The 16,299-nt window shown below is 43.8% G+C and overlaps 1 protein-coding gene across 6 annotated transcripts in view; it reads right to left on the reverse strand.

The window, feature by feature from the left end:
• ARHGEF10 (Rho guanine nucleotide exchange factor 10) overlaps positions 1 to 16,299 on the reverse strand; it is a 291,401-nt gene that overhangs the window by 38,326 nt on the left and 236,776 nt on the right. For all 6 annotated transcript variants that reach the window (XM_075340320.1, XM_075340323.1, XM_075340321.1 and 3 more), the window contains 2 exons: positions 9,299 to 9,522; positions 6,912 to 7,069 (listed from right to left, as the gene is read on the reverse strand). In XM_075340320.1, the coding sequence (XP_075196435.1) occupies positions 6,912 to 7,069; positions 9,299 to 9,522 (382 nt within the window). The remainder of the gene's footprint in view (positions 1 to 6,911; positions 7,070 to 9,298; positions 9,523 to 16,299) is intronic.

The raw sequence follows: 16,299 nt of genomic DNA on the forward strand, positions 1-16,299 counted from the left end.
AAACCACCCGAGTGACTGAAGTGAGCAGTGCGATCGACGGTGCCATCACTCAGGTGTCTGCTGTCACAGCTCGAGTCCTTCACCTGTGAGCGCACATCAGGCCACGACTGAAGTGAGCTGCAGCTGGAGGACTCACATGAGTGACGCCACCGCCGATCGCGTGACTCACTTCAGTAGCGGCCTGAACAGCAGTGAACCCGGCCAAGACGTCATTGCTGCAACACCCGCCGTACTGCTGGACCCGTAGCTGTGACGTCAGGGGTTCACCCTAGTTTATTCTGATCGCTGCGGCTCTGTCCACACTCACAGCTGGCAGCCATGCTGTATGACCACTGGCTGTGACAGCACAGGGATGGAGCTGGAAGCGTCGTGGGACCTTGTGTGGATTACTTCAGACCTGGAGGGGTGTTTTGGGGGGTTAATAAAGTGGTGAAAGAGGGTGGCTTTTTATTTTATTTCAAATAAAGGATTTTTGGCTGTTTGTGGTTATTTACTTTCACTTACAGATTAGTGATGTGGGGTGTCTCATAGACACATGACATCACAAACCTAGGGCTTAGTGGCAGCTATGGGCTGCTGCCATTAACTCCTTATTACCCCGATTGCTACAACACCAGGGCAACGGAAAGAGCCGGGTCCAGCGCCAGAATTCGCGCATCTTATGGATGCGCCACTTCTGGGGGTGGCTGAGGGCGGCTATTGTTAGGCTGGAAAGGGCCAAATAACGATGGCCCTTCCCACCCTAATAATATCAGCCCCCCACTATAGACAGAGTGGGAGCTGCATCCAGAACGCAGAAATAATTTACATGCTCATTTTATGAACGCACGGATTTGGGTCAAAATTATAGCACCCAAATCGCTGCGTTCATAAAAGCAACGTGCGCACGTCTCATGCACAATCTTCATAGATTGTGCTGGGGACGCAGGACGCATGCATTTACGCTGCAATGCAATACGCAGCGTAAATGTATGCAATTACGCAACGTGCGCATGAGCCCTTACTCCCAAAACTGCATGCATTTCCTTCCCCAGCAAAGTCTATGAGATTTCAGTTTTTCTATCCAAACATTGCAGCTTTTTTTGGCTGCGTCTTTGCGGTGACCACAAAGATGTAGCATGTCAATTCTTTCTGCATTTTTGAGCCCTTCCAGTTAACTGCGTTAAAAAATGCAGTAAAACGCGGAAAAAATGCATGCCAAGGGTGCGTTTATTTGGGACCAAAAACATGCATATTTGTGGTCACCACAAAGATGCAGAGTGTGCACATAGTCTTATGGGTCAGCAGTAGTGATGAGCGAGTACTAAAAAGCTCGGGTGCTCGAAGCTCGGGCCGAGCCTCCCAAGATACTCGTGTACTCGGCCCGAGCACCGAGCCCAATGTTATCCTACGGGAGACCCGAGTATTTTTGTGAAGTGAGCCCCCGGCAGCATGTAGAAACCCTAAAAATGTCACAAAAGTCTCAGAAGAATGCTCAAATGACATGGCATCAGCATGGGGAAGACCCCTTGAAGCATTTATCACTCAAAAGTCACAGCTGTGAACAATTTTGTCCAAGTTTTACGCCATTTTTACGGACTCACCAGAAAACCTTCCAAAATGACACCAAAATTAATTTTCATGGCGGAAATGTTAAGGGCACATACCCAATAGTGAGATAGAGCTGGTGTATGTTACTTTTTGAGATTAATACATGAAAGATTTTACATGAAAACCTTGTGTGGCACTCCGATGTCCAAAACGCACGTTTTGTGCTTTTTACTAGCGATGTCGGTCATTTTTTTTTTTTTATTCTATCTCCCTCAGTCCGTCGGTCTGTCTCTCTCTGTCTTGTCTGTCCCCCTCTCACAGTCTGTCGGTCAGTTCCCCCCCTCTCTCTTACTTACCGTTCCCCGATCACTGCCGCGGCGCTGCACAGCTGTTCAAACTCCGGTGGCTTTTCCTCTTTTGAAAAAGCCGGCCGCTCATTAATCAATCTCCTATTCCCTGCTTTCCTGCTTTTCGGCGCCTATGATTGGTTGCAGTGAGACACGCTCCCACACTGAGTGACAGCTGTCTCACTGCACCCAATCACAGCAGCCGGTGTGTGTATACTGTGCAGTGAAATAAATAATTAAATAATTGAAAAAAACGGCGTGCGGTCCCCCCAATTTTAATACCAGCCAGATAAAGCCATACGGCTGAAGGCTGGTATTCTCAGGATGGGGAGCTCCACGTTATGGGGAGCCCCCCACCCTAACAATATCAGTCAGCAGCCGCCCAGAATTGCCGCATACATTATATGCGACAGTTCTGGGGCTGTACCCGGCTCTTCCCGATTTACCCTAGTGCGTTGGCAAATCGGGGTAATAAGGAGTTAATGGCAGCCCATAGCTGCCACTAAATCCTAGATTAATCATGTCAGGTGTCTCCCCGAGATTCCTTCCATGATTAATCTGTAAATTACAGTTAAAAAACACACACACCCGAAAAATCCTTTATTAGAAATAAAAAACACTAACAAAGTCCCTCATTACCAATTTATTAACCCTGACAAACCCTCCATGTCCGGCGTACTCCACAGTCCTCCAGCGTCGCGTCCAGCTCTGCTGCATGGAAGTGACAGGAGCTGCAGAATACACCGCCGCTCCGGTCACCTCCACGCAGCTAATGAGATGAGTATAGCGATCAGCTGAGCTGTCACTGAGGTTACCTGGATCCAGCGGTGGATGCAGCGGTGGCCGCGGGTAACCTCAGTGACAGCTCAGCTGATCGCGCTACTCACCGCCGCTCCAGTCAGCTCCATGCACCAACTGAGGTGAGTATAGCGATCAGCTGCTGTCACTGAGGTTAATCGCGGCCACCGCTGGATCCAGCGGTGGCCGGGAGTTACCTGACTGACAGCAGCTGATCGCGCTATTCCCTTCATTAGCTGCGTGGGGGTGACCGGAGCGGCGGTGTATTCTGCAGCTCCTGTCACTTCCATGCAGCAGAGCTGGACGTGACGCCGGAGTCCGTGGAGTACGCCGGACATGGAGGGTTTGTCGGGGTTAATAAATTGGTAATGAGGGACTTTGTTAGTGTTTTTTATTTCTAATAAAGGATTTTTTCGGGTGTGTGTGTGTTTTTTAACTGTAATTTACAGATTAATCATGGAAGGAATCTCGGGGAGACGCCTGACATGATTAATCTAGGATTTAGTGGCAGCTATGGGCTGCCATTAACTCCTTATTACCCTGATTTGCCAACGCACTAGGGTAAATCGGGAAGAGCCGGGTACAGCCCCAGAACTGTCGCATATAATGTATGCGGCAATTCTGGGCAGCTGCTGACTGATATTGTTAGGGTGGGGGGCTCCCCATAACGTGGAGCTCCCCATCCTGAGAATACCAGCCTTCAGCTGTATGGCTTTATCTGGCTGGTATTAAAATTGGGGGGACCGCACGCCGTTTTTTTTAATTATTTATTTATTTATTTTACTGCACAGTATAGACCCGCCCACCGGCTGCTGTGATTGGGTGCAGTGTGACACCTGTCACTCAGCGTGGGGGCGTGTCTCACTGCAACCAATCATAGGCGCCTGTGGGCGTGGAAAGCAGGGAATATGAGATGGCTGTGTACAGAGCACAGCGCGCCGGCCGGTATAAAGGCTCGGTCACGCTGTGCAGGCCAGCCAATCACTGCAATTCCACAACTAACAGGGCTGTGGCATTGCAGTGGTCTGCCAGCCAATCCCTGCATGAGGGCTGGCTCTCAAAAGAGCGCCAACATGCAGGGATGAAGACCACGAGTAAAGCACGAGTATTGCAAAATTACTCGGTACCCGCCGAGTAGCCCGAGTACAGTGATACTCGTGCGAGTACCGAGTAGTAACAAGCATGCTCGCTCATCACTAGTCAGCAGCATAGAAATACCTCCAGCTGCATGCTCCTGTCCGGAGAGCGGCCGGCCATGTCTGGTGATGCGATGCAATCCTAGAGCGAGTCACATGCAAGTGTGACTGCAGACTTAGGAACAGGTTTCACACAGTCCTATGTCATCATCACCGTATGGAATACCATGGACACAGTTTTATGTTTGAAGTAGTAGGAGATGATCCTTTTGCTTCTTTAGCTAAAGAAGAGCTTATGTTTTTGTAAGTGGCCAGGTGGACAAAGATTTATTTTTCTTGGTGATTTATTGCTTTGCTGTATATGAAGATAATTAAGCTGATTGCATCCAGTTTCAAACCAAAACTACTGCGTGAGTCAAAATTTCTTGTGTGAAAACCATTATAAGCAGACTTATAGATGCATATACTTAATACATATACTGCTCGCTATAGAAGTGTGTTCAGGGGTAGACACATAATTATACATAAAAGCAAGCCACCTCCTAAACCTCTCTGCTAATGACCAGACTACAAATGTTGTACGAGACATGCATCAAGCGCAGATTGGAGGGGCTGTCCCTAACAGAACACGGCAATTCACAAAAAATGGAATATCCATTGTTGAAAATGATATTTTTTGCATACGACACACGACTGACTTGAACAAGGATAGCAGAAGCATAAGATACCTGTCAGTAATTAATAAGGAGGGACAGAGAGCATCAACAAGAGTTTAGAGGCAGTGGTAAACCGTTTCCCTATAGTGCTAAACTATTTCTGGAAAACAAGCATCTAGCCAAAACAGAGGAGCAATGCTGTTAAAGCGGGTTGCAAATTGTGAAAAAGCATCGAACTGATCACTGAAGGAAGCTTTGCTGTCATGTTTTTAAAATGTTAGCAATTAAAGTTTACCGTACCAGCTGACCATATATAATTATGGCACTTTCATTTTTCTTGCATTGCCTCCTAGCCTTTTGTCTCTAGTAGAGGACCTAGTCCTGTGTGCTGTAATGCGATTTGTGATTTTACAGAGCTGGCTCCTCTACGGTAGAATGAAGCCTAGGAGACAGCACAGTCCCATCCATGCTACTATGTGTAGCTCATGCACTATATTTCAGTTTTCTGTATGATTAGAAATTATTAAAGCACTACTCCTGCATTTTATTTTTTATTTCACCGCTGAAGTGATGCATTAGGTCTAGGTCTCCTGTTTTCTGTCTTAGGCCCCCCTTCACACGTCTGTGTCTCCGGTACGTGTTTGGTTCGTTTCCTCACGTGCCGGAGACACGGGCACACGTAGACCCATTAAAATCAATGGGTCTGCACACACGTGCGTGTTTTGCTATGGACCGTGTGGAGCATATGTGTGCCCATGTGCTCCACACGTACACATGTCTGTTTTTCTCCAGCATCACGGGTGTCACACGGCTCGCACGGATGTGATCTGTGTGACACGCACCGGAGAAAACACATGTTTTTTTATAATCACCTTCTCCAGCTTTGCTGTTTCTGCCGCTACTGTCACTTACTTCCAACTCCCGCTCATTATGCTCATTGAATATTCACTCCAATGCAGGCCGGAAGCAGCAGCAGCGGGCAGTCGGCAGGACCGGAGACCGAAGACCAGCATCACGGACAGCAACGCCAGGGACAGGTGAGCAGAAAGTTCCGGTTCTCCGTGTGTTATCACGGATAACACACGGAGAACACACACCATAAAAATGGCACACGGAGGACAATACATTTGACACGTCCGTGAAAAACGTGCGTGATTTTCACGGACGTGTGAAGTGGGCCTTATACTCACTTGCCACCATCTTCAGCAGTTTTCAATGTCGCTCCAGTCAGTCTCGGGTGATTTGTGACCTGGCGGCAACTCCAATATTTCATGGAGTGAGACAGAGGTTTCAACTCAATACAACTTCAGGCCAGTCAGAAGTTATGGGCACAAGACTGTGCCACAGGACTGGAGCGGCACTGAAAAAGGATGAATACGCCAGATGACACGTATGAGACTGTGGACAGGGGACTTAGATTTAAAGCACCACACCAGCTCTAAAAAAAAAGAAAACAAAAAAAGACACTGGAGTGGTGTTTAAAGCCTTCAAATTAAAAAGATATGTCCTGTGCAGATATGTAAACCTACACTACAGTACAGTTTAAATATGACTAAAAGAGAAAGAACTGATCAAAGGTCACCTAACAGCAAATGTTAGAGTACTGCGTGGTAATCCATATTGACTTTAGATTGGTGGGGGCCTAAAAATAGCTAATATTTCCTAGGATTCTGCAAGCAAAACAAAGGATAGTTGCATGTTCATAGATAGGACTTTCATTAGATTTTGTGCACCAACACTGCATCCTTTGCTCTGTCCTAGGACATATTTTTGGTGCACAGGTAGCCTAAGATACTCCAAATTTATATGAGGCGCATTTGACTCCAACATACTTTTATTCAGTCTAGAGAATGATTATTCACAGTTTAGTTCCCTTACAGACTATATGGTTAAATATACCGTCTGGCTACATTCAATTACCACTATGGAGAGTATACAGTAAATGGTTTATAGTTGGCAGGGGATGAGGAGTCCTGTAAAAGAGAAAGAGCTCTAGAGAGAGATGAACAAAAATGTGACCATTTCTAAAAGAAGCCAAGTTATTCAAATGGCACAGAACGTTGAACCAATTTAGATGAAATTCAGATGAAAAGGACACCTGGAAAAGTCAAAGTGTGCTGCTGCTATCTCACTTCATCTAGATGTCAGTTACGTCCGATGGAATTGAGATGTCAAGCGAGTCCCAGGAGAGCAGGCGCCAACATCACTGGAACGGCAGCCACACCAAAGGGAAGTATAGCGGTCAGTGTACATAGTGATTGAGAGGGGGTTGTCTGAGTAGTGGACAACCCCTTTAATAAAACAAAATGTTATTCCAGAGTGGATGTAACAGCCCATACCTCTGTGCACCTATTTGCTAGTGACTGATAGCAAGTTGCATTCGGTATCTTACAGCATCAGATACATATATCATTTTGCATGAAGTGCTTCCTGCTGAAATTTACCTTCCATCTTTGTGTAGATTGCAAGAATGCCATTCACAAGGCCGGCGTACAAGCTTCGAGGAAGGCTTGCAAGACTCATGACAGTTGCTTTTTCCGGTGTGAAAAAGTGTCGCAACCGAACCTTTTTCGAGCCCTGGCTACTCTTATAAACACATATACTGAAAAAAAAAAAGAATTTGAAAATATAAGTTTCTGCTTTTTTTTCTATAAAAAATTCAGTTTGCAAAATTAAAACGAATATACCATTTAATATTTGTTGCCGTTAATGAAAAAAAACAAACAAACCTAGTACATAGTCTCTTTTTCTAATTTGTTTTGAATTTCTGATTGTAGATTATTTTATGTTAATATTTGTAAAGGGATTACTGGAGTGTCCATCTTCCCTGGGCTTCTGTTTGAGGAAATCTGTTAGCAGGGCTTTGCTATTAAATCTGATCAGCAGCTTAATATAGGGCAAGTGACTGACTCTAGGGATGTCACTTATTAGGCTGAGTGTTGTAGTTTCCATACACAGTATGTATTAACAGCAGGAGATTATTATTAGAGGATGTAGGCACACCTGCAGAGCAGTCAGACGTATCTGTGCAACACCACCCCACCAATGATTGGCAGCTTGCTCATAATGTACACTCTACAAAGGAAGCTGCTAATCAGGGGTATGGGTGGGATTATATACAGCTCAGCATTATGATTAGTGTTACATCTACATGTACAACACATCTACATTACAGTACATCTACAACAGTTAAAACAGAGATTCTGACAAAACTGCTCTCAGCAGCCCAGTAATTGACACATCGTAGGAATCAGGCTCTCTTGCCCTATATTATGATGCTCTCAGATTACATAACAAAATGATGCTGCTCTCAAATTATATAGGCAAAGAAATATTTCTTTTAAGAGCATTCTGTTACCTAATATAGTTTACATCAGCCATATAAACCTACATAACTGTACACCGAAGAGTTTTAACGACTCCTATGGGAGAGTGTTCTATTCATTCTCTTTAACTAGTGCAAAGATCAATGTGCAGGGAAGGGGAGGAAGTGAGCTATGACCATCAATTATTGTAAATGTTGTGATCTAAATAAATGCATCATCTTTCATTGTAATATTACCTATGATGATGATGAGACTGAGATTAGTATTATTTTGCGTCCCAGTGGTCCAGTGGTCAGAGTAAAAAGTGCCGAATTTACTCATTATCATACACTAATATATGCATTGGTGTATAATAATGATTAAACCAGGACACACACACACACACACACACACACACACACACACACACACACACTTTATCAAAAAAGTGAGTACACACCTCACATTTTTCTAAATATGCTACTACTGTATATCTTTCCCTGGGACAACACTAAAGATATGTCAAAGTAAAGCAGTCAGTGTACATCTTTTATAACAGTGTAAATGTGATGTTCCCTCTACATAACTCAGCACACAGCCATTAATGTCTAAATCACTGGTAACAAACGTGAGTACACCCCCTAGTGAAAATGGCCAAAATGTGCCCAATTTTCCCTCGCCGGTGTCATGTAAATCAGCGTTACAAGGTGTCAGGTGTGAACAGCAAGGAGGTGTTTTAAATTTAGTGAACTCCATACCCAGGAGAGATAAGGCAGAAAACATTGGTGGCCACAAAATATATTGACACTTTGGGCACAATTTGGCCATTTTTATTTAGAGGTGTACTCACTTTTGTTGCCAGACTTTTTTTTACAATAAAGGCCGTGTGAGCTGTTTAGAGGGCACACCAAATATACAAGAAAAGAGCAGCTCCAGCGTCACACTGAATTTCAGGTCCATGCACAGCACTGCACATCTCATCTTTGTAGTTTGAGGGCAGGGACAGTAGAAGTATGTTTTACCTCTTTAGCTACAGGGTCTTTGATCAAAATAAACTACAAAGTAAGAATGCGATGTTTGAATGCCCACAACTTTGATGTATATATTTTATTATACATTCATTTTCGTTTGATCTAAATTAATTGCACTGACATGCACCTATAAATGTACACGTTAATTGAATGTTATCACTTCTATATAACCTTACACATGCAAGTGGCAATTCTCTGCTCTTGAAAAGATCTGTAGGAACTAATAATATATAGTTGGGATTTAGGACATCTGGTCTAGCATTATTAATATGCATATCCATGTTATAAATAGTAGTTTCTAGGCAACCAGAAAAGTTGAAAGCCCTTCACTTCAATTAGCCTAAATTCTGTATCTTTAGCACGCCATGCAAATTTACTTGAAGACGTTGATACTTTTGGAGGGAATAAAACTCCGTTCGCTGATAAGATATTAGCTCAGAAGCCATAAACTAATCACTGCCTTCCACCAGACACATCCCAATGGATGACATTTACCTTCCCTCTTCCATGCCCAGGCAAATTGTGGGCACATCTGGTGCTCGTGTAGTATCACACTCGGTATCTGGGACATCGCTTGATACTTTGAGTTTTTCTTCCTCAGGGACATAGACCATGCAGAGTATTCGTGACTCTACGTTGAAACATTCGATCACCTTCGGGCTACGGTTGTGAAGTGAAACAACAGCGATCTGACCCATCTGATTAGTGCAGCTGCCAATCTAAACAAACAGGAAACACACAAAAGCCAGGGCATGAATTCAGAGGCATCATATGGTGACAAGTCATACATTATTTATATAAAAAAAAGGAATTTACACCACTTCTACTGTTGTACATGAAAGGCTGTTTTCTAATCTAATTTTTTATCTTCATTTAAAGTATGTCAGGAAGGCTTCCAGAATACACACTAGACCATAAGTCCATAAGCTTCTATTGCCAGGTGGAAGCCAAAATAGTGTGCTTCTGACCCCATTCTAGACGATATACATTAGTATCCTGCAGGTAATAGAGGGGGATTTGACTATGTAGTAGACTAGTCTATATAATCTGTCTTAGGCTGCTTTCACACCTCCGGTTTTAGCAGAGCCGGCCAATCCGGCTCTAAAACCTATGCAATGGATGCAGCGACAAAACCGCATCCTTTGCATAAGTTTTTGACATGCGGCCCGTCCGGTTTTTGCCACTTGCGGCACGCTACTGAGCATGCATAGTGGAAAAAAACGCATGCGGTGGCCATAGGCAGGCATTGCAAATCGCGCCGCATCGGCCGTATGCGGCGCGGTGTTTTTTTTTTTTGCCGGATTAAAAAACGTGCCAGGCATGCGGCAAAAACCGGACCGAACGCAAGCCCATGCGGCACAATCTGGCACTAATGAAAGTCTATGCAAAAAAAAACGCAACAACCGGCAAAAAAAAATGGTTGCGTTTTTTCTGCAAAGCGTCGGATTGTGCCGCACAGGAAAAACCGGATGTGTGAAAGCAGCCTAAGTAGCTTTGTGTTGGGGAGGAGTAGATCAGTTACCAAATATGATGATGATACTAATGAGATCTTCTGCATCTATTCCCAACACAAAATGTCTCAGATTCTCAGATGCCTGCTGCAGCATTTACTATACTCACCGAGAACTACAAGTTCTACCCCAGGGACAGTATGCTGTCCCTCTCATTGGTTATCCCTACAAGAGACAGCTCAGAGGCCGTATGCTGTGCGATTAACGCTCTTTAAAAGGTCTATGCAGCCGTGGAAAGTATTTAGTTAGACTGGCTGAACACAATTCCTCCTCCATCTTTCTCATCCAACTTTTGTGCCTCCCCAGTCTTGAGTGTTCCACAAGGATCTCTAAAAACCAGGTTGTGAGAGGTGATTTCTCCTGACATATAATTCAGATAGAGTCTCAAAACATGGTGTGAACAGAGCCAAAAACAACACAAACACTTACATCATCTTCAGCTAGGGCTGCTATATACCGTAGTTCTTTAAAGTTAGAGATTGCAAACAAAGAGCAACAGTTGACTGTAAATGATAAGAAAGCTAGTTATATATCCCATTAAAGCACCACTCCAGCATTTCTTTTCTATTTCACCTCGAGTGGTATCATTAATGTAAGTTCCCTGCCCCTAGTAATATATTTACCAATCATTGTCTTTCACTGTTCCTGGCACTGCTCTTTTGCCATCTTGTGACTTCAGTTTCTAATTGAAGCTAACAGTCACACATTCTCAACGTAAGGCTATGAGAGCCTCCTGGCTGTCATAGACTTCCACTGAAATATGAGCTCACAACTAGCAGAAGACGAAGACGACACTGCTACCGTGTTTTTCCAAAAATAAGACACTGTCTTATATTTTTTTTGCCCCCCAAAAAAGCACTAGGGCTTATTTTTGGAGGAGGTCTTATTCTTGGAGAAACACGGTTGTGGGGTAAGTTTACCCCCCAAAAAAGAAGACCCCCCACTTCCCAGGAGACTCATACTCACCAGACCAGGACGTCTGCGTGGTTCCCAGGTCCTCCTGTGATCTCCGGTCGGTGCTGCACGCCGTCCTACCCTGCTGCTAGCTGACACGCTGACACACACAGAAGATCCCAGACACACACAGCAGATCACACACAGACACACAGCAGATCACAGATATACACAGCAGATCACACACAGATCGCAGGCACACACAGCCGATCACAGATACACACAGCCGATCACACACAGCAGATCACAGATATACACAGCAGATCACACACAGCAGATCTCAGGCATGCACAGCCATCACAGATACACACATCCGATCCCAGATACACACATCCGATCACAGATATACACACAGCCGATCACAGATACACACACAGCAGATCGCAAATATACACAGCAGATCTCTGGCATGCACAGCCATCACAGATACACACAGCCGATCACAGATACACACAGCCGATCACAGATACACACACAGCAGATCGCAGATATACACAGCAGATCACACACAGCCATCACAGATACACACAGCAGATCGCAGGCACGCACAGCCATCACAGATAGACACATCCGATCGCAGGCACACACAGCCGATCACAGATACACACAGCCGATCACAGATACACACAGCCAATCACAGATACACACACAGCACATCGCAGATATACACAGCAGATCACACACAGCAGATCTCAGGCATGCACAGCCATCACAGATACATACATCCGATCACAGATACACAGCCGATCACAGATACACACAGCAGATCGCAGGCACGCACAGCCATCACAGAGACACATCCGATCGCAGGCGCACACAGCCGATCACAGAGACACATCCGATCGCAGGCACACACAGCCGATCACAGATACACACATCCGAACGCAGACACACACAGCCGATCGCAGAAAAACACAGCCGATCGCAGACACACGCACACACACACATCACATCACATCACATCCAGCACTTACGGCAGCAGAGAATTAAGCAAGTCACGTGTCCGGCCGCAGGTCCTGTTCGTCGCGCTGCACCGCACTGTCTCTCAGGATTCTCCCGGCGAGAAGAGATCGGTGTCACTGGATGAGGTGAGTGTGTATGCGATCCGATGTGTGTGTGATCCGATGTTTGTGTGTGTGTGTGTGTGTGTGATTTGTTGTTTGCGTGTGAGCCGATGTTTGTGTCTGCGATCTGATTATGTGTGAGATCTGGTGTGTGTGTGAGTGTGTGTGTGAGAGCTGCTGTGTGCGGGTGTGTGATCACTGCAGGTCCTGCCGCTCAGTGTCGGGTGAGTGTAATTGCCGGGTGCCGCTGTGTATAATGAAGTGTCCAGCAGTATCTGTATCTTTTTTAGCTGCACGGACACTTCATTATTGATCCAGGACTAGGGCTTATTTTCGGGGGAGGGCTTATATTTAAGCCTTTCTCCGAAAATGCTGAAAATCCCTGCTAGGGCTTATTTTTGGGGGAGGTCTTATTTTTGGAAAAACACGGTAGTTGTGAACGCTGAGAACAGAAGAAGACAGCGTCTGGTAAGTATATTACTTGGGGCAGGGAACTTACATTTATTATATCACTCCAGTGGTGGAAAAAAGACCAAAAATGCTGGAGTGGTGCTTTACAGAAAACTGCTTCTAAACTCAACTTTCCAGATTCCTCTCCTCTTAACCCTAGAACGCGCAAGCAATTCAATCTACCATAGAAAACAAATGACCTAGCAGGCCTGCGAGGCCCCAGGTATGCGTTCTAGGGTTAAATCACTGCTGAAATGTGTCTTCAGTGGAGACAAGTTTTCAGATACAGCTGCAGGCTATAAAAGTCAATGGAGAGGAAGAAAGAGTTACATATTGAGGAAAATAAACACCCAGAGAAAACTGCTGAAAAATGTAAGATAATAATTGGAAGTCAAAAGTTGGGTTATTCCTCGTATACACATTGCTTATCCGGAAAAGTCAGCTAATAGTTCATTACAATGTAAGGCTGCACTACTTAGAGACTGATGACATTTTCTGTTGCAATTTAACATACAGTTTCTGCATGACAAAACTGTATTTATCCAAATTGCCAAAAACATCAATATGTACATCCTAGAGGCTTGCTATGATAAAGTTTTGAAAGCGCATTTAATGGAATTGAGTTCTTTGTTGGATTGGATCCATAAAATAATATATTTGACATATAGTAAGCCTGGGTCTCAGTAATGCATTAAACCTGCCTGATTAACCCCTTCAGACCCCAGCCTGTTTTCACCTTAAAGACTGGGCCATTTTTTACATTTCTGACCAGTGTCACTTGGACAGGTTATAACTCTGGAACGCTTCAACGGATCCTGGCGATTCTGAGATTGTTTTTTCGTGACATATTGTACTTCATGTCAGCGGTAAATTTAGGCCGCTATTTTTTGCGTTTATGTGTGAAATTTTTGGAAATTTTACGAAAATTTCGCAATTTTCAAAATTTGAAATTTTATGCCCATAAATCTGTGAGATATGTCACACAAAATAGTTACTATATAACATTTCCCACTTGTCTACGTTATACCAGCGCAATTTTCAAAACAATTTTTTTTTCCGTTAGGAAGTTAGAAGGGTTCAAAGTTCATCAGCAATTTTTCATTTTTCCAACAAAATTTACAAAAAAAATTTTTTAGGTACCACATCACATTTGGAGTGACTTTGAGAGGCCTGCACCCCTCACACTGCTCAAAACTACATCCAAGATGTTTATTAACCCTTTAGGAGCTGGAATAATTAGCAGATGCGATGTTGCGTTTGGAGACCCCCTGAGGTGCCTAAACAATGGAACTCCCCCACAAGTGACCCCATTTTGGAAATTAGACCCCTCATGGAATTTATCTAGATGTTTATTGAGCACTTTGAACCTCTGGGGGCTTCACAAAAGTTAATAACTTTGAGCTGTGAAAATAAAAAAAAAAAAATTACCACGAAATTGTTATTTCAACCAGGTAGCTTTTTTTTCACAAGGGTATCAGGAAAAATTGCAACATAAAATGTATTGTGCAATTTCCCCTGAGTACACAGATACCTCATATGTGGTGGAAAGTAATTGTTTGGGCACACGGCGGGGCTCAGAAGAGAAGGAGCGCCATTTCACAGCAAAATTGGTTGGAATTATTAGCGTACGCCATGTTGCGTTTGGAGACCCCCTGAGGTGTCTAAACAATGGAGCTCCCCCACAAGTGACCCTATTTTGGAAACTAGACCCCACATGGAATTTATCTAGATGTTTACTGAACACTTTGAACCCCTGGAGGATTCACAAAAGTTTAGAATGTTCAGCCGTGAAAATATATATTTTTTTTTTTACCATGAAATTGTTATTTCAACCAGGTAGCTTTTTTTTCCACAAGGGTAACAGGAAAAAATGCACCATAAAATGAATTGTGCAATTTCTCCTGAGTACACAGATACCTCATATGTGGTGGAAAGTAATTGTTTGGGCACACGGCGGGGCTCAGAAGAGAAGGAGCGCCATTTCACAGCAAAATTGGTTGGAATTATTAGCGTACGTCATGTTGCGTTTGGAGACCCCCTGAGGTGCCTAAACAATGGAGCTCCCCCACAAGTGACCCTATTTTGGAAACTAGACCCCACATGGAATTTATCTAGATGTTTACTGAACACTTTGAATCCCTGGAGGATTCACAAAAGTTTAGAATGTTCAGCCGTGAAAATATATATTTTTTTTTTTACCATGAAATTGTTATTTCAACCAGGTAGCTTTTTTTTCCACAAGGGTAACAGGAAAAAATGCACCATAAAATGAATTGTGCAATTTCTCCTGAGTACAAAGATACCTCATATGTGGTGGAAAGTAATTGTTTGGGCACACGGCGGGGCTCAGAAGAGGAGCGCCATTTCACAGCAAAATTGGTTGGAATTATTAGCGTACGCCATGTTGCGTTTGGAGACCCCCTGAGGTGCCTAAACAATGGAGCTGCCCCACAAGTGACCTCATTTTGGAAACTAGACCCCCCATGGCATAAATCTAGATGGGTAATGAGCACTTTGAACCTTCACGTGCTTCATACATTGAGGCATAAAAACAAAAAAGTACTTTTTTTCCCACAAACATATTATTTTAGGCTCAATTTTTTAATTTGTACAGGGGTAACAGGATAAAATGGACCGCAAAATTTGTTGGGTAATTTGTTCTGAGTACGCTGATACCTCATATGTGGCAGAAAACCACTGTTTGGGCGCACGGCAGAGCTCCAGAGGGAAGGAGCGTCATTTAACTTTATAAATGGAAAATTAGCTGGAATCGTTAGCCGCACCATGTTGCGTTTGGAGATTTCCCTGATGTGCCCAAACAGTGGAGCTCCCCCACATGTGACCCCATGTTGGAAACTAGACCCCCCCATACAAAGAAATATTAGTTTGGCAAAATAAAAAATACAGACGTCAGTAAAAAAAATATATATATACATATACATATACAATATATATACAACAAGTAGTATTCAACCCCCTGCAGATTTAGCAGGTTTGGTAAGATGCATATAAGTTAGAGCCTGCAAACTTCAAACAAGAGCAGGATTTATTAACAGATGCATAAATCTTACAAACCAACAAGTTATGTTGCTCAGTTAAATTTTAATACATTTTCAACATAATAGTGTGGGTCAATTATTATTCAACCCCTAGGTTTAATATCTTGTGGAATAACCCTTGTTTGCAATTACAGCTAATAATCGTCTTTTATAAGACCTGATCAGGCCGGCATAGGTCTCTGGAGTTATCTTGGCCCACTCCTCCATGCAGATCTTCTCCAAGTTATCTAGGTTCTTTGGGTGTCTCATGTGGACTTTAATCTTGAGCTCCTTCCACAAGTTTTCAATTGGGTTAAGGTCAGGAGACTGACTAGGCCACTGCAACATCTTGATTTTTTCCCTCTTGAACCAGGCCTTGGTTTTCTTGGCTGTGTGCTTTGGGTCGTTGTCTTGTTGGAAGATGAAATGACGACCCATCTTAAGATCCTTGATGGAGGAGCGGAGGTTCTTGGCCAAAA

The sequence above is a fragment of the Anomaloglossus baeobatrachus genome, chromosome 3 (genome assembly GCF_048569485.1).
Source record: "Anomaloglossus baeobatrachus isolate aAnoBae1 chromosome 3, aAnoBae1.hap1, whole genome shotgun sequence".
In the NCBI taxonomy this organism is placed as follows: domain Eukaryota; kingdom Metazoa; phylum Chordata; class Amphibia; order Anura; family Aromobatidae; genus Anomaloglossus; species Anomaloglossus baeobatrachus.